This window comes from Bactrocera oleae, chromosome 4 (genome assembly GCF_042242935.1).
Source record: "Bactrocera oleae isolate idBacOlea1 chromosome 4, idBacOlea1, whole genome shotgun sequence".
Taxonomy (NCBI): domain Eukaryota; kingdom Metazoa; phylum Arthropoda; class Insecta; order Diptera; family Tephritidae; genus Bactrocera; species Bactrocera oleae.
The window spans coordinates 8,763,824-8,786,785 of record NC_091538.1 but is presented as its reverse complement, the minus strand read 5'-3'; the positions used below and the strand labels follow the sequence as shown (position 1 = coordinate 8,786,785).

Genomic DNA, 22,962 nt, shown 5'->3' with positions numbered 1-22,962 from the left:
AATTAATAATAAAAAAATGTTTTAATATGATTTTTAATTTTTACAATTTAAATTATATATAAATTAAGGAATATATCTCAAAATAACTATAACTACAAGCAAATATAAAGCAAGTTAAAAAAATAAAATGGCAATACTGTTTGTGGACACTGTATTGTTGTGATTTCTCAATTGCTCTTTTGACATTTGATATCACTCATTTGACAATTAGTAGTCAAATGCAATTTTCATATTTCTTTAAAGAGCTGTTTTGATTTAGCCACACAGGCGGAGTAAATTGCTAAGTTGTAAGCAACTGCATCCTTTCCAAAATGCCACCAAAAAAAGCACCAGCGGCAAGCAAAAAAACTGAACAGAAGAAGAAAGAAAAGATCATTGAGGTAAGCAGTATATTGAGTTATATACTAAAGGTATGTCAAAGAAGACTTAACCTAACTTTTTATTGCTAATGTCGCTTCGTGTCCACCGCCAACTAACAAATACATTCAACTGAATACAGGATAAGACGTTTGGTTTGAAGAACAAAAAGGGTTCCAAACAACAAAAATTCATACAGCAAGTACAGAAACAAGTGCAGTCGGGTGGTCAACACCCACGTACCGATGGAGATAAGCGCAAGGAGGACAAGGAGAAAAAACTGCTAGAGCAGCGTGAATTGGCCTTGATATTCCGACCGGTGCAAGGACAAAAGGTTGAAAAGGGTACCGATCCAAAATCGGTGGTATGTGCGTTCTTCAAACAAGGTAGCTGCACAAAAGGGGATAAATGTAAATTCTCACACGACTTGTCCATCGAACAGAAGGTAAGCATTATTGAAATACAAGCTATTGTATAAGCTTACATTTATTTTCTGTATAGACCGAAAAGCGTTCAATGTACGTTGATATGCGTGATGATGATCCGGATGACAACATGGCGAATTGGGATGATGCCAAATTGAAAGAAGTGGTGGATAAGAAGCACTCCAATGAAAAGAAAAGACCAACTACTGATATTGTAAGCAATTTGATATAATTTTTCTGAGATTTTTGTTTTTTCTTATTTAAAGCATATTTTTCCAGATTTGCAAATATTTCTTGGAAGCAGTGGAAAAATCGAAATACGGTTGGTTCTGGGAATGTCCCAACGGTGAAAAATGTATTTATCGTCACGCATTGCCGCAAGGTTATGTGCTAAAAAAAGATAAAAAGAATGTTGACAAACCCAGCGAAATTTCATTGGTTGACCTTATCGAAAGGGAGCGTGCCGCATTGGGTTCAAATCAAACACGCGTAACATTGGAAACGTTTTTGGCTTGGAAGAAACGCAAAATTCAGGAAAAGAAAGATAAAATGGCGGCAGAGGAAGAGAAGAAGAAGAATGACTTCAGCAAAGGCAAACAATTCGGTATTTCAGGCAGAGAAATGTTCAGTTTCAATCCGGATCTGGTCGATGATGGCCCGATGGAGGATGGTGATGCTGCATTTGATAATTACGAACGGTCGGACGATGAAGACGCTGTGGAATTCAAAGAATTGGATTTAACGGCACTTTCGCTGGCGGCACAAGAAGCGGATGGTTCGGGTACTGTAGCGTCAGAGTCACGGTTGCAGGAACAGTCCGAGGCGGCGGCAAAGCAGTCGGCTGAAGAGGAAACAGCAGCAGCTGCAGCGAATGATGATAATAGCACACCTGCCAATGATGCGGCACCCATAAACAAAGAACTGTTTATGGGTCTCGTAGATGAACTGGAAGATTTAGATATTGAAGATGGTGACGATGATGATGATGACTAATACCAGTAATAGACATTTTGTTGTATCTATACATAATGGTGAAAACAATATTAAAACAAAGGATTATCATGGAATTTGCAAAATTTTGGAGCACACTCAACTAATTATTATAGCAAGGAATGTGACAATTTATTTTAATTCGCTATTATGCTCTCAAATGTTATCTTCATTGAGTTCAAATTTGTTTGTGTAACTTTTGAAACAAAAAAAATGTTACAAGCACAACAGCGGTACGACAATAATTGTACAGGATAAAACAGAATAAAAATACGTCGGCCGATTACCAGAAAGAGGGTGGTAGCATACCTTGTGGCTCAGGAATCTGTTTCTGATTCAAATAATTCATAAAGAGCATTTCTAAGCGCGTACGCGGACCACCTTCATCCACCTGTGATAGTTTTGCGAAATAATCGCGTTGTATGTGTAAAAGCAGCTTGGTAAATTGTCTGCCATAGGCGCGGCACATTGAAAACCCGAGTGTTTGTAGCATTTCTAAAATTAATGTAGCACTAATGTCGGGCAGCGGTTCAAGACTGCTAAAGTCGACCAGCCAACGCCAAGCGTGCTCCAGCCCGTACGGGTGTTCAGGGCCTTCAGCCCGTCGTCCATTTGTTATCATGACAGCGGCATATAAACGTGTTATACCCGCTTGACGTTTCAGATCGTTATACTCTTCCACCGATTTGCCACGTAAGGGCACCAAAAACGGCGACTCCTTATATATATATGCTAAGAAAAGTTTGCCAAAATCTGGTATAAGCTTCCATAGTGAAACCACAACTGAAGCAACTGGGAAGGCGGCTTGTGGATTGCTTGAAATTGCCGTCTCACCTTGATTAACAAACCGTTTCGCTGTTAGTAGTAGACAATAGTTGCGTCCCAAGGGATGATCATTGGCGCTGACTTGTCCATCTGCAGTTTTGAGCGGTTGTCCATTGAGAAAGTTAAATATACGTTCGAATTTATCCTGTTGTGACGCAAAAGTACTTTACAAATGGTAATGGTATTGCAATACTAGCATGAAACTAACCTGCAAATGTTGTGGGCTGACTGCAGAGATGGCATTTAACGGTATATTAATTGCTTTCTGGCAAGCGAATCGATATTTTTTCATATTCTCATCAATCTGTAGTGGTTTCACGCTATCAACCTTTTCTTGATAGAAACTGTGAATCCCCTGATAGAATGCCAATGCTGCTGTTGGCTCCTGCGCGCTTGTGGGTACTACGGTTTGGCTCACTTGCTCCAACTGCGCTGTTTGTTGCTGCGCTACATACTGTGTTGGTTGTTGTGGTTGCATTGTTTGTTGCGACGTCATGGTTTGTTGCGTTTCCAACATTTGTTGTGGCACAACACTCTGGCTCTGTTGTGCGTCTAGTGCTTGAGAGGCCGCTTGTGCTTGTTCTGCACTGGACGTTGGTGGTGGTGTTACGGCTTCAGCTGGTACTTCAGCCGTTTGTGATAATGCCAATACGGCAGCCACCGCTTGTTCCTCCGCCGCTTTGCGTTGCTCTTCTAGTTGCGCTTGCTCTTGTTGCTTCAGCAATTTATCCAGATCGTCATGTATTGTATTATGCAAATCATCCATCTTATTGCATAGGCTATCGGCAAGTTTCAGCTCCGCCGCACCACATTCATCTGTTTTTATTTTACTTGTGAGCTGATCAAATAGCTCGACCAATTCTTTCAACTGACGGTTGTAATCATTACACGGCAGCAACGATTGCTTATCGATGGATATGAGCGCCTTGGCAACTGCTTCATATTTGCTGCGAAATACGCTGTGATACTTTGCAACACATTGAAATGAAAACAGTTGTAGTTGACGTTTGGCATTTAGGCGCATAGCATCCATTTCGCGTTCGTTTTCCTGTACTTCGAGCGCTGTCTGCTTTTCAGCCTTTTGTATGATCTGTGCGTCAGTACGTAGTCTCTCCGCGATTAACTCTTGCACCAGCTTGCTGTGCTGCTCACGCTGACGCAATGCATTGTCGCGTAATACTGCCAATTGTCTTTCCTGCATTTCGTGCATTTGCTGACGCACTTGCTTTTTGCGTTTCTCCTCTGCGTCGCGCAGGAACATTGTAGCGCTGACAAGTTCATAGTCTAATGACTTCAATTTAAATAAAATTAGCGCGATTTGGTATTTTAAAACTTGCTACTTACCGTGGATGGTTTTAACACGGGTATTATTAGCTTAGACGAACTTTCGTTTCTTTGTGGCGTTTTTTGTTTTTGTGGCGTTGTTTTCTTAGGTGTGCTGGATGCAATTTTCGCTTTTTCTTCTTGTGCATCGGGTAAGTCTGGCCCAATTGTACGCTCCGTAACTAAGGATGAAATTTCAATTGCATGCTGGAAAGTTATTTCATGTGGCTTCATAATATCGTCTATTTCCATAATCTCCATCTCGACGCCCTGACATTTAAAGGCAACGATATAATTTTGTTTTTTTTTCATGAATAATGATTTTTGACATATATATCACTTACTGCTTCGCCCATTATGAACGTTTGTGTCCAACTTTTTTCTTGAGATTTCTAATTACATATAATAAAAATTCAACAATCGGTAAACAAAACTGTGCAGCTGTTTTGGCGCACAAATGTTGATGAAAAATGCAGCTGAATAGTATTTCGGAACATAGGGTGGTAAATGTCTGGTAAATAACCACTTTTAATTTCCAATCGAACAGCTGATTTACGAAAAAACCAAAACAGAAAAAATATTCTTACAAAACTTAAATAAGTATTTTTTAAACATAAATGCAGGTTGGAATTAGCAGTCAAAATTTAAATATTTTACATATTTTACGTATATTTTCTAATTTGTATGTCTGTACCTCAATTAACAGCCATGAGTAATACTTACATTATACACATATTTATGTATATTTTCTACCAATATTAAAATCTAATATTAAAAAAATTTGATGCCAAAACTATCGTCTAACTGCACCACCTCACACTTTCCTTTATTTTCCAGTGTGCGAAACGCATTTAGTAGCACGGCCTCATCGACACCATGAAATTCTGTTCCCTCTGAGTTCTCACCAGACGCAATCTCATACAATGTACAAATCATATTCAATTGTCCCGTCTGTTGTATCCAATCGTACACCATATTTGCATACTCTTCCAGTGTATAACTATAGACTTGCCATTCTATACGTCGTTTATCCAATGGCGCTGCATGTCCAGTACGTTGCAATTGCTCCAATATCACTGTTATAGTTTCAGGTGTTAAACGTCGTTTAATCCCGTCATTGTGGAAAAGTGGAAATGTATTTTCATTAATGTTCACTTGGAATTTGTTTAAATGTTTGAGGTAGCGCAAGAAAAGATCGGACCACACTTTAATTTGCTGATTACGTGTTTCTTCATGGGGTTGTAAGCTGTAAGGAAACAACGTTTGTACAATATATAATAAGCGCTTTTTCTATAGTTGTTTTTAAACTTACGTGAAAAATGGTGGAAATGTGTATTCCCATGGCCATTCAAATTCCGTCATCATGCAAATAAGTAATGTTTACAACAATTGTGTGTAGAAAATTAACTTTTGCTTTTAGTTTTTAGCAAAGTGACTAACATATGAGATGTGACATTAAAAACACACACAGGGTGTTAGTAATACAAATGTTATAATATCGCGTTATTTATTCACAACGTACTAATAAAGCGTTATCGCATATCGATAAACAACACACCTGGTTAATTAGTGCATTGTTTATTTTAACAACGTAGAAAAATAAATATAATTTAATTGATATAAGTGTTGCTATATACGCTACGTTTTAACGTCAATACCAACGTAATTCCACAATAGTTATCGATAGCGCTTACGCCAATAACAAACTATTTACGTCGCTATATACTGACGCATTATTGGTAAATAAAACACATAACACTTATTACATTAAAATGATTTTAGTATATTTAAATATACACATTTTTACTTTTCATATTTTTTTTTTTAGAAAAAAATGCATTAACATTTCTTGCTATATAATTTTTTTCATGTAATTTTCATCTTTGTATTGTGTTTTTGTTGCGAATTTCTTCGATAAATAATTTCTGTTTCCTCAATATATTTTCTTATAGACTTTTTATAATATACAAAATGGGACCGACCAGATTTTAACCTTTATACGACGCCACGCCTACTAATTTCATCTGGATGCAAATATTAGTGATTTTTTAAATACACACATTTCCGGCGACATAAACATGATTGATACATACTCCTTTTCTTTTGTTTTTGCTTGGATTTTTATTTTCATTCATATATATATATATATATACGTATATATGTGTATATATAGATTTATTTATTCATTTAATATTTATAAATATACGCGCGAAACTTACTGCTATTTTACATATACATTTAAAGTTTTTTCACGATTCCTTTCCTATTTCAGCATTTGCTCTGCACTTTCTATACGACGTTTGTGGCAACAACACAATACTAAATTTATTATTATTATTTACTATTATTTTAGTGTATATATTTCTCAGTTAAACATTATTTAATCTTCAATTTTACATACAATATATTTCAAATATACAAATTACATAGAGCTATGGCAGCGTGTATACATACATATAAAACATAATTTAAAAAAATATAATATTATGCAAAAATTAACAAAACCAATACTCTGCTATTAATATACATACATACAGTGAATTTGCAATACAAGATAAAAAAAAATAAACTCAGCCATAATATCATATTTATAATTACAAAATTATCGTATCGCATTTTTGCTGCTTATGTAACAGCTTTTTCAGAAAAAACCAAAACACAAAAAAAAAATTGCATTGCGTTTTCTTTTAAACTTACAATGTAATAAATGCCTATATCTGCGTCATTACTATTACTTTTTAGTACAATATTTATAAATGTATGCATACTCAATTTTATTGCATCTATATACATATGTATATATGCATGTATATAAATTACACAATTTTGTGTGCGCTAGTATTTTTATATATGCTACATATATACTATAATTTTAATACAATTCTTTGTGTTTTTTATTTTTTTCGCCAAAATCACACGTAACTACGCCTAAATGCTTACGCGCTTATTTTTTTTTCATTTTTCAAACGTTAATGCTACTCTTTCGCCATTACTAAATACAAATTACTTGCATTTGTTCGTAATCAAAGTGTTGCAATTTAATTTATTAGTTTACTTTTTGCTTTTGTTTAATTTTTTTTTTTGGTGCGCAGCGTTTTGTAAATTACAACAACACATAGAAAATGTATACGAATGTCCTACATGCAGATTGTTTCATTATCGCGAATTATTTTGGTTTGCATATAAACCGTTACTTTCGTTTTTGCTTTTAACCATTACTTAATACTCAACACTTTTCATAAAAGTTTTCATTTATTTTCGCTATATGCTGATTTATATCTTTTATACACTTTAAAACACTACAATTTTTTAGTTTGCCTATTTTTTTATATATATTTTTTTGTTTGTTTTTGAAAGATTTAGTTGGTGCGATTTTGTAAATTATGTTGCTGTTGTTATTATTATTGTTGGACCACAATTTGCTGTTTCTTGTTTTTATGCATGCAATTTTTTCCTGCAACTAATGCGCCTCGCCGTGAAATTACAATTAACAACAACATTGGTTAGAGAGCATGCGTTTGTTGTTGTGGCCGCACAACTACACATACAATACTTATTTGAACATTTATTTCCTTCTCATACTCATAGGTCAGTAGCTACACTAATGTACAACAACTTTAGTTCGACAGGATTCGAGTGGAGGTATTCGATAGCGTTTTTAGTTATTTACTTATGTATTTTGTTGAAGTTGAAAGGTCTTTTGCTTTGCTTTTGTTTTTGTTTTTTGTTTGTTTAGCAATTATGTAAGTAGATTTTAACAGGTTTGGAAATTTTGGTAGACTGAAAATTTATTGATTGTGAAGTGTTGAAGTAATCTTATTTGGTTTTGAAAACGTCTGTTTAGTTTTTAGTTACTATGCCAAATTTGCAAAAATTTGACAATTTCAATTAATTAACATACTTATGAGCTTATTTATAATTACAATTGAAGCGTTTTGTTCTTAGTTGCACTTAAAAACTATGTTGATTGCATTTAAATTATTTTTACAATATTAAAGAAATGAAGTTAATAAAGAGACGGAGGAAGTTTTACGAAAATTATATAAACAATTTGATATAATCTTCGAAAATAATGAGAGTTTTTGAAATTAAAATATTTTATGCTTCATGTCGACGATAGAAAAGAAAAGCCGAAGATTTGTACACAAAAAGCGTTATTTGTTGAAATAAAATTACAGGGTGATTACCGGAAAATTTTATCTACTTCTTCTACGGTTTCTTTAATATGAATATATGAATAAAAATGAAGAAAAAAAAAATATATTCAAGTCGTCGAAAGAAATCAATATCAATCAATATTCAATCTGAAAAAAAATTTGAAAAATTTTGAAAAATATTTGTGAAAAAAAATAGTTAAAAAAATTTTTTTTTTTAAATTTGCGAAAAAAAATTTAAAAAAATTAGTGTGTGTTGATATAAAATTACAGGTTAGCACTTTTAAAGCGGATTTTAAAGTAAACGAAATACATTTTTGAACGCAAAAATATATTGTAAGATGTTACATTTTAGCCGGTTCTAATTGCTGTTTACATTATTATGTTTTAATTAAATTAAAAGAAAAATACTATTTTACTAAGAATAATGGGAGAAAAGCAATATATGTATATTCGAAACATAAATTTAGTTTAGAAAATAAAATTTAAAAAAAAATCCTCTGTATACAAATTTTAAAGCCCAAAAATTATTATAAAATTTCACCTGCGCTAAACGACGTATACTTCTCTCTCTCTGCCTTACAAAAAAAATAATAATAAAAATAAATGCTACTTAATAGTTGCTTAAAGCTTTAAAGGTAACAACAAAAAATTTCATACTTTTTACAACTGCAAAACACAATGGCTGTTTAGTAGCAAGTTAGCTTTGTTTTCTTGAGTGTGTGTGTGTGCTTTCGCGCAGCTGTGCTGGGAATCGTATGGTGTGCATTAGGAGTTTTATAGTTTTTTTCATTTTCATATACATACATACATTTATAATATACCTTTCTTTTTGTTTTTGTTTTAATTTACTTTTAACATTTTATAAATTATTATTTAGTTTGCTTTCTTCAACTGACGCTTAACACGTACGACATACACACAAACATACACGATTAGTAAATGCCTTTAAATCGAGCTACGATTTCAGCCGATTTTAGCCGAAAACCCAAAAGCTAAACACTAATGCCCTATGCTCTTTTAGCTTGTCTTTAAAATTGCCACACGCTCTGCAGTTAAGCTTATACATACATATATAATTACACTACCTCACCTATGTGTGGGTTGGATCAGATGCGCGTACCCTTCATTTGGGTAACGGTTCGAGGTAACAACGTACCGTATTGTTCTCATCCAGCATTGCAGAAATGTTCCGGCCGATGATTGGTTGTGTGTGCGACGATGACGGTGTTGTTGCTGCTGTTAGTGTTGTTGGCGACAATTGTTGCCTCTTCGACAGCGGGTATTGTTGTTGTTGCGCTTGCTGCTGATTGGCCGGCGGTAAGGGCGGACCTAGGCCACTGCCACTACCACCGACGTTCGCAGCACCGCTGCTATTATGAGTCGTCGTGAATAACTCATGCACACCTATTCGATTATTCGGTGAGATCTTTTTTATGGCGCGTATGGAGCTCGCGCCGCCACTGCCACCGCCGCTAATGCCAAAAACCGCCGCACCGCTTGACGCTGCCGCATTGTGGTGATCAAAGTATGCCGCTGCTGCCGTTTTGTCATTTAATGAGGCCTCGGCTTTCTTGCGTTGCTTTCTGTTGAAGAGCGAGAAAAAGATCGAGAGAGAATGAGATAGATCGAGAGCGAAATAGAAGATAAAATAAATAGAAGAGGTAGAGAAAGAGTAGAGCGAAAGAAAGAGCAAATGAGAGAAAAATGAGAGAGAGAAGGACAGGAGAAAAAATTAGGAGGAGTGGGAAAGATAAAAGGATAGAGAGAGGGAGAAACAGAGACAGAAAAATAGCGTTACAGTCAACAGTACTAAATAATTACTCGAAAAATTTCAAGACTTACTGAAACCGCCGCTGAAACTCTTCATCTTGCAACGCAATCAGTCGCCGCATGCGCTCGTCACCCTGTGGCAAGCCGCGTCGCTGCGCGCTCCCATCATCGTCGTCGTCGTCCTCCTCACTGGACGCGCCGCTCTCCGCGTGACCATATCGACTGCCACTGATGCCTACGCCTGCGCCAACGACGCCATTTCGCGCTGCCTCATAGTGATGCCGTTGCCGCAACTGTTGCCGACGCATAGCGCTACTGCTACCACCGCCAGCACCACCACCACGACTATTGTTCACCACCTCATCATCGCAATCGTTTACATCGTCGTCATCATCATCTTCGTCTACGTCGTCATTATCACGACCATACATATTCAAATCCATTTCGTAATGTTGTACATCGGAATTGCGATTGCTGAGAATCTCCTCATAAACCGGCCCATCACCGCCCATTGAATTTTGATTGTAGTACTGTTCGCTGCCCGCGCGTCCGCTCGGGTCGTACTCCTCATGGCTCAGATCACAGTTGGAATGCTTATTTCTATAGTAACGCTGTGTGGGCGTGTGCGCAACGCCCATAAACTCTGGCGAGTGATGATGCGGATAATGGTAGGCGTGCGATGCGGGCGCTGGCGGTGGTGGCAATTGTGAGCCGGCGCGTCGTCCCAAATGCAACAAATGCGCATGCGCAGCGGCTGCTGGCTCCAATTGTTCCTCATCCGAGGACAATTGTTGTTGTTGTTGCTGCTGATGATGCGCGGCCAGCATCATAGCCGCTGATGCATGGCGCCGATGTTGTTGTTGCTGCTGCTGCTGCTGTTGTTGCTGATAGTAGGCAGCAGCACCGACCGCCTCATCGTAGTGCGGATACTGTTGCTGCTGCTGTTGTTGCTTCAGTGTGGTCTTCTTATACGACGGATAGAAAAGTATTTGCTGCGACGCCGCTGTCGTGCGACTATGCAATGAACCGCTCGGCGATTCACCGCCAATACCACTGCCACGCTTCTTCTTGCCGTGCGGCTGATGTTTTTGCGTCCAGTAGAAGAACTCGTGCGCCTGTTGTGGCGCAGCCGCGTTACCTGCATAATCGCGCGGATGTGCCAGGCTCAAAGCATTGTTGTTGCCGCCACTCGGTTTACCCATTTGCTGTTTCCAGCCATAGTAATCCGGCTGATGATAGTACGCCTCTTGTGGTGCACCGCCCGTTGCGATGCCCGAGCCAATCATTTGCTGCTTTTGACCACCGAAAATCAGATGCGTCGAGCCAGCGGATGAGGTGGGCGAGGTGTGACCAGCGCTGGGCGTGCGCAGCCCACCACTGCCGCCAACTGAATGACCGGCATTTGCGCCACCGCGCTCCAGCACAATATGTCCTTGCATGGCATCAATAATGGAGTGGCCACCCTTACCGTGCTGCAATGTCATATTGCCGCCGGCGCCCTTCACCGCATCCATATCGGCATCGCTGGTTAACGACAGATTGCGCGCATCATTCAATTCACAATCTGATGATGCAATAATGGCATCCTCAGCAGCCGATATAATACCGCCTGTGTCCTCTGACACCAAACCATCGCTGCCTATTGGTAGTTTGGACTTTTTCAATTGCGCCGTGTTCGAATTGCCACGATGTGTGCCGGAAAGTGTACCACCACCGCCACCATTGCCTGAACCGATAACACCGCCACTGCCGCTGCCACTGCCAATACCGTTATTGCCGACGATGCCCGAGGAGATCGAGGCCTTCGAGCAGCGCAAACACTTTGGCAACCAAGAATTTTGCCGCACATATTTGCGATATTCGCGACGAATCTGCAGAGAATCATAAAAATTTTATGAAATGATGACGTTTGAATAAACAATTTGCCATCACAGCGCCGCTTACCTTCTCATTTTGTATGCAATGAAACACGAAAATATACAATCCCATTAGCGTGTTGAAACTAATGAAAAGATAACCGCATACAACGGCCAAGTCGTCCTCCACTTTGGCCAGGCGTAGATAATAATAGGCGGATATCCATACAGCGCTTAGCAGTAGTAGAAAAATGAAGGAGCAACGTATGTCGAAGCTGTGAAAGAAATATTAAAAATGAATTACAAACAAGAAGAAACATGAACTTCGGCTGCACCGAAACTATAATACTCTTCACAGGTGCCTTTCTTAAAAGTTAAAGAGTATAATTTTTTTCTTGATTTTCAGCTATCAATTTGTATGGCAGCTACTCAAACATGTAATAGTAGTCGTTCGAAATAATTTGTTCGATTATTATTTTATTAAAGATTGTTTCTTTATCTTGGACCATAACTTTTGCCAAATTACGAGATAATATCTCGTCAAATAAGAAAGTTTTCCATATAAAGACTTGGATTTGATAGAGCAGTTTGTATGGATATATCTCCCATATATACAAGTATATAGTGGGCAGATCTGAACAATTTGTGCAAAGATTGTAGCATTGATTTGAACAATAACCCGTGCCAAATTTCCTGGAGATATCTTTCCAAATAAAGAAGTTTCCACTCAAGTACTTGAATTTGATAGGCAGACTGACCTATCAGCTATATGCTATGGTTTAATCGACTCAGCTCGCCACGCTGATCATTTATATATGTATATACTTTATAGGGTTCCAACGTTTCTTTCTGGGTGTTACAAAGCTTAATATGCACAGTTCAGGGATTAAAAAGGGTATTCAGGGTATAAAACTATATAATATATACCTTAAGAAGGTGTCCCAGTGCAGAAATTTGATAAAGTAATGTTTCATGGAATCAAAGCTTAACCTATGAAGAATACATATGTCCTTAAGAGAATTTGACAAAATTATAAATATTGCCAGAGATATATTTGTTCTTTTAGTGACAGAACTTTCAAACCGTCTGGGTCGAAACTCGAAACTTTAAATGCTTTTTTTTAGAAACTGTTTTTTACAAAATGTTTGTAATAATTTTTCAAGTTTTACTTAATCGTTTTACTTGCATTTACTTTACGATTTTACTTACCGCACATTGGCGAGTCGCGTATGTTCTTTATTTTTCAACGTTGTGTGACTCTTGCGACACATGATGACCCATGACAAGAAGGTGTAGCCCAAAGCGCCCTAAAATATCACACAAAACCATATTGAATACCATAGTTCATGTATCAGAAGTTGTGCTACATAAAAATATAAGCGAACTTACCAGAAAAAATAGCAACACAGGTGCCACAAAACTCGAATAGAACAACGTATTCGCCTCCATAAGCACACAAAAATCATTTTGTGTATATGTATTTGGATTAATGACCAAGGAAATGGCCACAATTGTAAGGGATAAACCGTAGGAGAGTAAATAGTAACAATTCACTTTGGAAGTCTGATCAACTTCGAGTAACATGTCATCGGTGGTTAGTGTGGAGTATGATTGGAATGCTGAGAAGAAATTTCGATGAATAGAAAAAAGTAGAGAAATTTTGAAAATTCAGAATTATAAAAAAAAATTAAAATAAAAAAAAAATTATAATATAAAAAAAAATTAAATAAAAAATAAAAATTAAAGTTTTAAAAAAACTTTATATTAAAAAAAAAAATTAAAAATATAAAAAACTTTAAATTTAAAAACAAAAATTATTTTAAAAAATTTAGAATTTAAAATAGGTTATAATTACAAAATAAAAATTAAGCTTCCGAGTTTATATTTTTCTTGAACCAAATATTCGGAACTATCGTTCTAATTTAAATTGAAAACAGAATAACGGTAGTTCAAATTAAATATAATTTGCATTCCTAATTTATATAAAACAGAGTAAAAAATGTTCAAATACAAAAAAAAAAAACATTTTCGACAAACTTAACGGTACTTTTTAGTAAATGCTCTTCAAAATATCAATTAAGAGAGCTTCTGCGTCTAAAAACAAATTTAAATAACGGGTTTTCATAATTTTTAATTGACAAAATGACTTGACCTTCAATTGTTCACTGATGGGTTAAAACTAGAAAACCCGAAAAACAATTAATAAACCTTAACTCACCTTCGAAACAGAACCACGCTATCGCCGATAATATCGAACAATGTAGAAAAACAGTAGTGAAACCACAAAGGATACTCGTCTCATTCTGCTCAATGCCAATTAGGAAAAGAATTTCAATGAAAAGTAGACATATATATATGCTGCGATAGATGGAAGTGCGCGCAGACTGTAAAAAAAATGAAAAGAAAATAGCGAAAATTTGGAAAAAATTTGTCAAAAAAGTTGAAAAGCAATTTATGGCATTCAAAAGAAAATAAACGATAGTTTGCTATTGTTGTAGGTGGTGGTTTGCAATTAACAGCAGTTGCGCTAAGTTTTTCTTCGTAGATAAAATGGAAATTTATAATGCAAGTAATTTGTAGAGTATTAATACAGTTATTCAAGCATTAAAGCAAATACTTTTTGAAATTACAAACAAAAAATCGATTTTTTTTTTCGAAATTACAAAGCAAAAAATAGTTGTTCGAATATTTTTTTTCGATATTACAAAAAAAATCGAATTTTTTTTTCGAAATTGAAAAAAAATCGAAAGTTATTTAGAGGTTATAAAAGAAATCGAATTTTTTCTCGAAGTTACAAAAGAAATAAGAAATTTCAAAATTTTTTTCGAAGTTACAAAAAACTAAAATCGAAAAAATTTTCGAAGTTACAAAAAAAATTGTTTTTAGCCGGAAAATTATTTTTTTGTAAACTATTAATATTGTGAAATATTTGTATGTGCGTTTTTTAAATTAAAATTGAAATTTGTTTGTTCAGATTCACACATACTTTTTTTTGTTAAATTTTACAGTTAAATTTAACAAAAAATCGTTACAAAATTTAATAATTTTAAATATCAACTGATAAACTGGTAAGTTTAAAATCGTTTGAAAAAAGTTATATACAAAATTATTTGTTTTTGCTGACATAAAACTTGAAACTTAAAATTTCAATTTAAGATTTTAGAATACATATACATTTTTTTTTTGAAATTTTAAATATCGTGCTTAAATTTAAGTATTTCTTTTTTTTAAGTTCTTTAACTGTATTAATTATTTTTATAGTAAAGTGGTGGTGGTTTTTTGGTATTTTTGGATATTATAGGATAGGTTGTAGACACACAGCAAATGAGACGAATATTATAGAACAAAAACTACACAATAATTACAACAAATATTATTAAATTAATGAACACAATGACAAATGAACAAAAATATTTTTTTTTTTGTTTTCAAATAGACAATATGACATTTATTATTTAAATTATGCAAGAAATGTGATGTGATAAGAATTTAAATAAATGTCAGATTTAAATATATTTTAAGCTAACTTATATAAATAGTATAAAAATTAACATAAAAAATTATTATGGAGGCTAAAAGCTAAATTTACTAAAACGAAACAAAAATGCTACATAAAACATACAAACTAAATAGCGAGTAATATTAAGAAATTAATATTTTGAAATTTAATTATAAATACACATATGTTATAAGGCACTAAAATACAATATTTACTTAGTCACTGCAAAAAAAAAAATTATACTTAATAGTATATCACATTTACTACTACGGTAATCAGTACAGATAACAATGAAAATAAGTTTAAAATTAAATAAAAATTATTTAAAATTAAAAAAAAATTATTTAAAATTAAAATAAATTTTTTTTCAAACATGCTATGCAATTCTACTTAAGTGGCTACACTGTTTTTTCATATTTTTCACATGCAACTTAACTAAGCTACACATATACTTACACTAAAATAAACTAAATTAGTTAAACAAGTTTTAAATATTATACAGTAAACCAAGCATGTTAATTGCTTTAAATATTTCACCACCACCACCACTTATACTGTAAATCTTCCATATTGCCTTGCATTATAATATTATTTGTATTCGTATTCGCATCGCTCATGTTGCGATTGTTTGCGCCCACATTGTTATTGCTGTTATTGCGATTGACATTCAAATTATTATTGCTGCCGGCATGTTGTAGAGCCGCAGCAATTGTGGCCGCCGCCGCCATAGCCGCCACTGACGTCGTATTACTCATCGAGGTCTCCATGCTGCCGTGATGCGGTGTATGCGCCGTCGCCGCACTCACGTGCATATGCGTTGATGTTGCCGGCTGATTGAGGTTATGTCCGTGCGGATTGTGATGATGCGGTGGTTGTAAATTCAAGTTTAAATTCAAATTATTCATTTGTAAATTACGTTGATTATGCTGTGCGACGACAACGGCTGCAGCAGCAGCTGCCACAACTTGTTGCTGTTGCTGCTGCTGTTGTTGTTGTTGTGCTGCCGCCGCTTGCTGTTGCAAGTTGAAATTATTCGCATTCAAATTGTTGCGATTGGAATTGCGTATGGAATTGTGTTGTATGAAATTTGTGGGCGCCGTCGTACCAAGATGACTAATCGCCGCGGCACCCATTATATTTGGAATGTGTTGTAAATTCAATTGTTGTTGTATATTTTGTATATTATTTGTGGGCGCCGGTTGTCCGCCCGAGGCAGTCGCTGCCGTCGTACTCGTAGTTGTGGTAATCGCAAGCGTTTCATGCGTCTGATCGCGTATATTATTTTGACGACGGCCACTGCGTTGGCGCTGACTGCCGCCGCCGCCGATTTGACTACCACCACCACCACGTCGATTACGTCGCCCGCTTACCTTTATAAAAACACCATTGAATATCTTCAAAGTGAGTAATGCGATGACGACGAATACCAAACAAATGGCAACACTTATATAGATGAGTATGCGCATGTTGCCATCGAAGACGCCGAACAGCGAATGATTATGCTCGTCCATGACATCCATGAGTATGGCAAAGTTGGTGAGATGATTGCACATGCAAATGCTGTGCGTGCGATTTGTTGACTCCAAAGTGCAGCCGTTCGCTGACCATGCGCTGTGAGAAGTAAAAATAAAAAATAATAATAAAAAGATATAATACAATTAAGTTGTGTAAAAAAGTAAAAGTTGTGCAACTTACTGATCTATGTAGTTCCAAAAGACGCAAGTCGGATTGGTAACATTTTCGGTTTTGATGTGTCGCAAGACTAATTTGATGGGCTGTGAGATTTGTATGTGTCGTCCTTTACCCAAACTTGCTGATATCACTTTGCTATTGAGTATGCGTATGCGTTGTTGTTGTAAATCGGCGCTTGCTCCCGAATCGTTACGCTCGTTGGCCAGCAAGGCTGTGTTGCGTACTATTTTGAAAAGTATTTCAATATTAAACTTACAGTTTAATGTTTGTATAATAAAAGTTACCATAACTACGCGAACTTTTTGTGTCAAAGTGGTCGTAAGACGGTTTTAGGATGGACTCCAAACGATCGAAAGCGGCGAATACTATGCGCACGAGGCCGCCTTCGCTGTTTTCTACGAGCGCAGTGCGCGGCAACTCTATGCGATCGTCACTGATTTGCCACTGTTCGAGGTCGGGGAAAACTTCGTTGCCTTGTATGTTCTTAGTCTCCAAAACACGCACAGACAACACTGAGTGGATGTAAAAGAAAATTTTAATTACCAAATAGGTATAGCAGTGGAGCACAATTATATAAAAATAAAATATAAATTATTACAACAGTGACGTTAAATGCTTTTTTTTAATTTTAAAGAATAATTTGTATGATTTCGTTAAAAAAAAAAAAAAAAAATCAATTATTTCGTTTAAATTATAATGTAAGATCTTATTATATATGTAATAATATTTTTTTTTTTTTAATTAAAATTTAATATTTTTTTGTAAATTTTAATTTAATATAATTTGTTGTAAATTATAATTTAATATTTTTTTCTAAATTATAACTTTTTTAAGCTATATTTTAATATTTTTTGTTTTTAGATTATATATATTTTTTTATTATAATTTAATGTTTTTTTTATAAATTATAACATAATATTTTTTTGTAAATAATATTTTAATATCTTTTTTTTTGTAAATTATAGTTTTATAAATATTTTTTTTTGGAAATTATAATTAAATTTTTTTTTTTGAAAATTAAATTTTTTTCTAAATTTTACCTTTTTTTAAAGCTTTAATTTTATATTTTTGTTATGAATTTAATATTTTTTTTTGTAAATTATTAGTTTAGATTAGAACTATAATAATTGTCGTTATTAAATTATATATACATTTTTGTTTTGTAATTTATATTGTTTGTTTTTTTAATTACAATAATTTAATATTTTTTTGTGAAAATTACATATAATTTAAATTTTTATTTGGTAATTTATAATTAATTGTTTTTTTTTAATACATTTGAATGTTTTTTTTTTTGAAATTAAATTAATTTTTTTTTTTTGGTATTTATAATTTAATTATAATTAATTATTTTCAATCATCTCCATTACTTACGTATATTCTTGACCTTCTGCACAATATTCCGTTCGCGTATGATGGTGTCGGCCAAAAGAAATGCATTATACTCGAGTCCAGTAAGCAATGATGTGGCAACACGCATTTGATCTTCCTGATTCAGATCCATCCATGAGGACAATTGTGATTCATCGAGCAAATTTGAACCAGTCTTTACCACACCATGTAGCAGTTCTAATATAATAGCCTCACGCTGACGTTGATCTGGTAGCGTCTCTTTGTCGTGAAACATTTTCTCCGACATGGTTTGTATGATTTTCGTAGTAACGAGCATGTCGCCGCCATACAAAGTTTTGCTACTTGTCACCTATTGTCAAGTAATTAAGTGTCAAGACTCATAATTAATACAAAACGTGTGCAAAGTAATATACAAACCTCTGAAAGATCATTTGCTATAGAAATAACAGATGATTCACGTTGATTTACGCGCACCTCCAAGCTGTTTAACCACAGACTGCGGCATTGCGTAAGATCCGGCGTCATGGGATGCCAAGTGGGCTCAAAATTACCGATGCGTTGATTTAATCTATCAGCGGCATTTTCACAGCTGCTGTTTGCATTGCTGCTACTGCAATTAGCGCGTGGTATTGCGCGCATTGTGGTGGTTTCCGCTGCTCCAGCGTCCTCTTCTTTGTAGTTGACGCGCTTCATAAGCACACAACGCCATTTGGCAATGCCAGTTGCGCCACCTAATCATACATTTTATATTTAAATATAAAAATATGATATATGCAGCTTATTGAAGAATATACAATAATATATTACCTGGACACGGCTGCACATTTACATCGCCGACTCGCGTTATATTCCAGAAGAGATTACGCGCATTCGTTGGGCCGCAGAACATATTCGATTCATCCTCGGCCACCGCACCCAAACCCATGTTGAGGTTATTGATATTGTTTATGGTACGTATGCCATTAGTTCCGCCGCTAGCGTCAGCGCCTATTGCGTTGTTATTGTTGTTGCCAGCAGCATGCTGCTGTGTTGCGGTACTCTGCTGCTGATTACCACGATTTTGTGCGGTTTTAGCGGTGAGTATGGTGCCGTCATCTGTGCCGCTGCCACCGACGCCACTCAATATGCGCGTATTGGGTGTGGTGGTTGTGTTGGACGGACCGACATGTGATTTGGCTATGTATAAAAATAATAATAATGTGTTTAACTTTTAGATTTGGGAATTAAACAGATTAGCTTGACTCACTTTGATTTGTGCCCGGCGTGCGTGTTGATAAATCATTTTTCGCCGTTGGTCGCGTATTGCCGACAGTACTATCAATCACGTTGATGCCTTCCACAGGCGCTGTTGCATGATGGCCCGTATGATGATGATGATGCAACGGCGGTGGTGGCGGTAAACCATCGTGCCGGTTGGAATTCTTTATCACCGTTGTATTATAGTTACCTTTCAGACGGCCACCTGGTAGTGTGGGTTGCGGAGGACCTGGTGTTGGCGGCAGTGTATGCCATGAGCCACCTGACGATGGTATGCCGCCATTGGCTGGCAGTGGTAAACGTCCTGGTCCTTGTGGTTGCAACGGCACACTTGGATTGATCAGTGTGCTACCATTAGCAAGCAATGGTGGATTATTCGCCAACACCCATGGTGGACTGGGTCGATTGGTGGTGGTTGATGTTTGTGCCGCTGATATGCATTGGTAATGTGCCTCTAGATACTTGTGTGTACCAGGACAGGGATCGCCAAACATGCTCGTCGTTGCAAGCACACTGCAACTTTGTTTGTGTGCGCATCTAAAACAAAAATACGCGATGTAGAAAAAGGTGGCATTTTATAGTTTATCTGTTTAAATGTTAAATGTGACTTACTTTGAATTCAAAACGGTCAAGCTCTTTGGGAACATGCAGTTTACACTCCATTCGACATTGCCATGGTCATTGCATATCGTTATCGAGAAGCGTCCGTAATTCGCGCGTATCAGGTTGATCAGGTCGCCTGGATCGCATTCGATTGTTAATTTCTTACCTTCACAGGCGTATGCAGTTTGGTATTTGGGCGCTATTAGAAGAGGGAAGAATATAATTAGTAAAAAAAAATATTTTATTTAAAGTTTTGCAACAGAGCAAGAAATTTTTTTGTACATTAACATATGAAATTTACAATGTAATGAATTATATAATGTAATATATGAAATTTTAATTATAAATATAGTAATTAAAAAGTTGTGTTAAATGTCGTTGTTGTAGTTGATTTGGTTTGGTTTAGATTGGTTGGATGTTGTCGATCTGAAAATAGATTCAAAGCTATGCATGGCAAATGTATGACTTTATAAACATGGAACATATAAATACATATATGTATATATATACAAATAGCAATAAGTAGTGAGCACAATCATGTTTTTAGCCTACGTTAGATACTTAGAATGCTTCCAGGCATGTCTGCCACATGATTTCTTAGCTTTGTTGCTTATGTTCATAAATACCAATGCCATCTGTAAAATGTTAAAACTCAGCGTACACCTTCGGCCATTGTGTGAACCAGCTCAAGATACATCACACTGTTGATGAGTCACCAAATACTGCTTTCTTTTCGCCCGTTTCTTTCGTTCGTGAAATGAAGTCATATTTGAAGTAGAGATATTTGCAGATAAACTGTAAAAAATTAAGACACATAAGTTAGTTACAAAGCTGACAACGGTTGAACAAATTTATGTATACATGTACACCAACTTTATTTCTACATGTTTCCGAACTCAATCGTACACTAATGAAATGGCGACTTTAAAGCAAATAGTTATGACACAAATAGAATGTATTAAAATACCATATGCCTTAATCTGGTGTGTGAGGATAAGTAAATACCAGAAGGTATTACTGGTTTTCAGTGGTGTGCACTTTGTAAGTACATACTTCAGCATTAAAGCAAACAGTGAAATGGAAAATCGTCATTCACAGCACATTCCAATTACGAGCAAAGAGATGGAAATACAGCAACGAACACTTTTGCTGCAAGCATGAAAATAACCCGAACTGCAAGCAGTTGTATGCATCGGCATTGACACAACACGAAATGTGCAACGCTTAACAATACACTCTCAATGCAATGCAGTGTTCTAATTCGTAATATTCCACGGACTGTATTCTTTATAATACACTTTCGATAAGTGCAGTCAATTGCAATGTTGACTTTTATTAATGTATGTACAGAGAAAAATTCGCCTGAAAACTTTGATTTACGTTTTATTATAAAGAAACTTTGCTCCTTTTTATCCTCTTTTTAATAATTTTCCTAATAATTATTTCACTTACAAAGGCAAACACAACCATCTGCTGTTGCAACACTTAACATTATAAATGTTATTTACAGCGGTTGTCAACATAATGCTGTTAAAATTGCGCTTGAATTTACAGCGCAACTTGTATATACAGCATTTTAACAGCGGCGCCCGACATTTTTCACTTGTCCACTGTTAAAAACTTTCCCCAGTCAATTGATGGCTCAAAGTTAAACAAAGGCAAATCCTTTGAAATTCACACTTTTCGAAAAACCTTTTATACAATCATCATCTACGATTGCTTTTTAGTATATTTATGCACTTTTTAATATTTAAATATCAATAAGATGGCAAATAACACAAAAATATAATGGAGCTACACACCTTTGTGACTTGTAAAAATTCTCTACACTAAATAAATGTCGAATGCAAAGCGAAAATGTTAATTGGGCGAACAAAATGGAATCAGAAAACCAGTGGATTTCAGAAAAGACAAATTGAGGGCTTCCGGAGACAATTTCAAGTCTCCAAACAACTTGTATGTATAATTGTGCATATATGCAGAGAACGTATATCATGATATTTCAATTAAAAAATTCGTTAAGTTCAAATTTTTATTTTTTTAGTTGATTTCAAATGTTTTATGTTTTGAAATGTATTTCTGTAGAAGGTTGTGTTTTGTAGCTCATTCTTTATAGATAAACAAGCCAAATTTTACAAGAAAATGAATTAACATAATGTACCCTTCTCAACCAATGGTGTCAAAAAATAACCACGACGGACGCGGTTCGAAATGATGTACACTCATCCGGTTTTTAAACTTCATACAGTAGACACGGGCTTAAGTAAAGTTCTATAAACAACTTGCTTCTGCTATCGATATCAAACCGATAACTATTTATTACCAACCAAGACTCCTTACACCAAAAATTTATATTTATTTCGAATTAAGTGCTGCCGCTTCAGCATAATTTATAATTGTTAAGAATTTGAAAAGTATTCTCTCTATCACATGGCGACAACAGATGGTACTTTTTTCAGTCCAAGCATAAGTTTTGTTAGCTGACGGCTAAGAAACGTACATACATACAACCATATGTAGAAGTCTCAAGGCTGAAATGTGATCGGCTATTTTATTTCCTGTGTTTATGAAAGTTCATTATTTTCCCACTATGTACATACACATGTATGTATGTATGTATGTACATTCTTAAGTATGTACCATACATAAATATTAAAGTACAAACTTAGTTTTTATACCAAGAAGAGGGTACATGGTATTAAGTTTGTCACGGTGTTTGTAACACCTTCAGTTTTTGAGATATCGCTCTGAATTATTGCACACGTTTTTTCTCACAAAGAAACTGCTCATTTGTGGGAACCGCCGATATCGGACTATTATAGCATATAGCTGCCGTACAAACCGATGAAATTGCG

General features: G+C 35.4%; 4 protein-coding genes across 9 annotated transcripts; 1 reads left to right on the top strand and 3 right to left on the bottom strand.

Moving 5' to 3' along the window:
* Window positions 1-238: 238 nt before the first annotated feature.
* Window positions 239-1,858, top strand: LOC106614203 (zinc finger CCCH domain-containing protein 15 homolog). The gene is made up of 4 exons (XM_014229811.3): window positions 239-380; window positions 500-802; window positions 859-996; window positions 1,062-1,858. The coding sequence occupies exons 1-4, from the start codon at window positions 312-314 to the stop codon at window positions 1,773-1,775; spliced, it is 1,224 nt and encodes a 407-aa protein (XP_014085286.1). The 5' UTR covers window positions 239-311; the 3' UTR covers window positions 1,776-1,858.
* Window positions 1,839-4,488, bottom strand: Gle1 (nucleoporin GLE1). Its single transcript, XM_070108283.1, has 4 exons — window positions 4,265-4,488; window positions 3,942-4,190; window positions 2,806-3,888; window positions 1,839-2,742 (listed from the first exon to the last, which is right to left on the bottom strand). Exons 1-4 carry the CDS (start codon window positions 4,274-4,276, stop codon window positions 2,056-2,058), a joined length of 2,031 nt encoding a protein of 676 aa, XP_069964384.1. The 5' UTR covers window positions 4,277-4,488; the 3' UTR covers window positions 1,839-2,055.
* Window positions 4,489-4,571: 83 nt separating this feature from the next.
* On the bottom strand, window positions 4,572-5,393 carry Vps25 (vacuolar protein sorting 25). The gene is made up of 2 exons (XM_014229719.3): window positions 5,233-5,393; window positions 4,572-5,166 (listed from the first exon to the last, which is right to left on the bottom strand). The coding sequence occupies exons 1-2, from the start codon at window positions 5,283-5,285 to the stop codon at window positions 4,692-4,694; spliced, it is 528 nt and encodes a 175-aa protein (XP_014085194.2). The 5' UTR covers window positions 5,286-5,393; the 3' UTR covers window positions 4,572-4,691.
* Window positions 5,394-5,679: 286 nt separating this feature from the next.
* Cirl (Calcium-independent receptor for alpha-latrotoxin) lies at window positions 5,680-21,949 on the bottom strand. Of its 6 annotated transcripts, none has more exons than XM_014229768.3 (16): window positions 21,910-21,949; window positions 20,660-20,902; window positions 20,117-20,306; window positions 19,494-20,041; window positions 19,055-19,423; window positions 18,665-18,978; window positions 18,269-18,596; window positions 17,179-17,406; window positions 16,898-17,117; window positions 16,573-16,813; window positions 13,922-14,087; window positions 13,093-13,322; window positions 12,913-13,010; window positions 11,792-11,978; window positions 9,920-11,718; window positions 5,680-9,660 (listed from the first exon to the last, which is right to left on the bottom strand). In XM_014229768.3, the coding sequence occupies exons 3-16, from the start codon at window positions 20,149-20,151 to the stop codon at window positions 9,201-9,203; spliced, it is 5,223 nt and encodes a 1,740-aa protein (XP_014085243.2). In that variant the 5' UTR covers window positions 20,152-20,306; window positions 20,660-20,902; window positions 21,910-21,949; the 3' UTR covers window positions 5,680-9,200. The 6 variants fall into 6 exon arrangements, with proteins under 6 accessions (XP_014085243.2, XP_036230889.2, XP_069964383.1 ...); XM_036374996.2 differs by having other exon boundaries at window positions 20,734-20,902; XM_070108282.1 differs by having other exon boundaries at window positions 20,769-20,902.
* Window positions 21,950-22,962: the final 1,013 nt, after the last annotated feature.

What these genes read in the sequence shown, in the direction of transcription:
- LOC106614203 (XM_014229811.3), top strand. Translation starts at nt 312, where the DNA reads ATGCCACCAAAAAAAGCACCAGCGGCAAGCAAAAAAACTGAACAGAAG. An exon ending in AGAAAGAAAAGATCATTGAG is followed by an intron (nt 381 to 499) that starts GTAAGCAGTATA and finishes AACTGAATACAG; the next exon opens with GATAAGACGTTTGGTTTGAA. An exon ending in AAAGACCAACTACTGATATT is followed by an intron (nt 997 to 1,061) that starts GTAAGCAATTTG and finishes ATATTTTTCCAG; the next exon opens with ATTTGCAAATATTTCTTGGA.
- Gle1 (XM_070108283.1), bottom strand. An exon ending in CCGTGTTAAAACCATCCACG is followed by an intron (nt 3,889 to 3,941) that starts GTAAGTAGCAAG and finishes TTTAAATTGAAG; the next exon opens with TCATTAGACTATGAACTTGT. An exon ending in TCAGCCCACAACATTTGCAG is followed by an intron (nt 2,743 to 2,805) that starts GTTAGTTTCATG and finishes GCGTCACAACAG; the next exon opens with GATAAATTCGAACGTATATT.
- Vps25 (XM_014229719.3), bottom strand. Translation starts at nt 5,285, where the DNA reads ATGATGACGGAATTTGAATGGCCATGGGAATACACATTTCCACCATTT. An exon ending in ACATTTCCACCATTTTTCAC is followed by an intron (nt 5,167 to 5,232) that starts GTAAGTTTAAAA and finishes GTTTCCTTACAG; the next exon opens with CTTACAACCCCATGAAGAAA.
- Cirl (XM_014229768.3), bottom strand. Translation starts at nt 20,151, where the DNA reads ATGTTCCCAAAGAGCTTGACCGTTTTGAATTCAAA. An exon ending in TTGACCGTTTTGAATTCAAA is followed by an intron (nt 20,042 to 20,116) that starts GTAAGTCACATT and finishes TTTTTGTTTTAG; the next exon opens with ATGCGCACACAAACAAAGTT. An exon ending in TCAATGGTGTTTTTATAAAG is followed by an intron (nt 14,088 to 16,572) that starts GTAAGCGGGCGA and finishes TTTTTTTTACAG; the next exon opens with TCTGCGCGCACTTCCATCTA.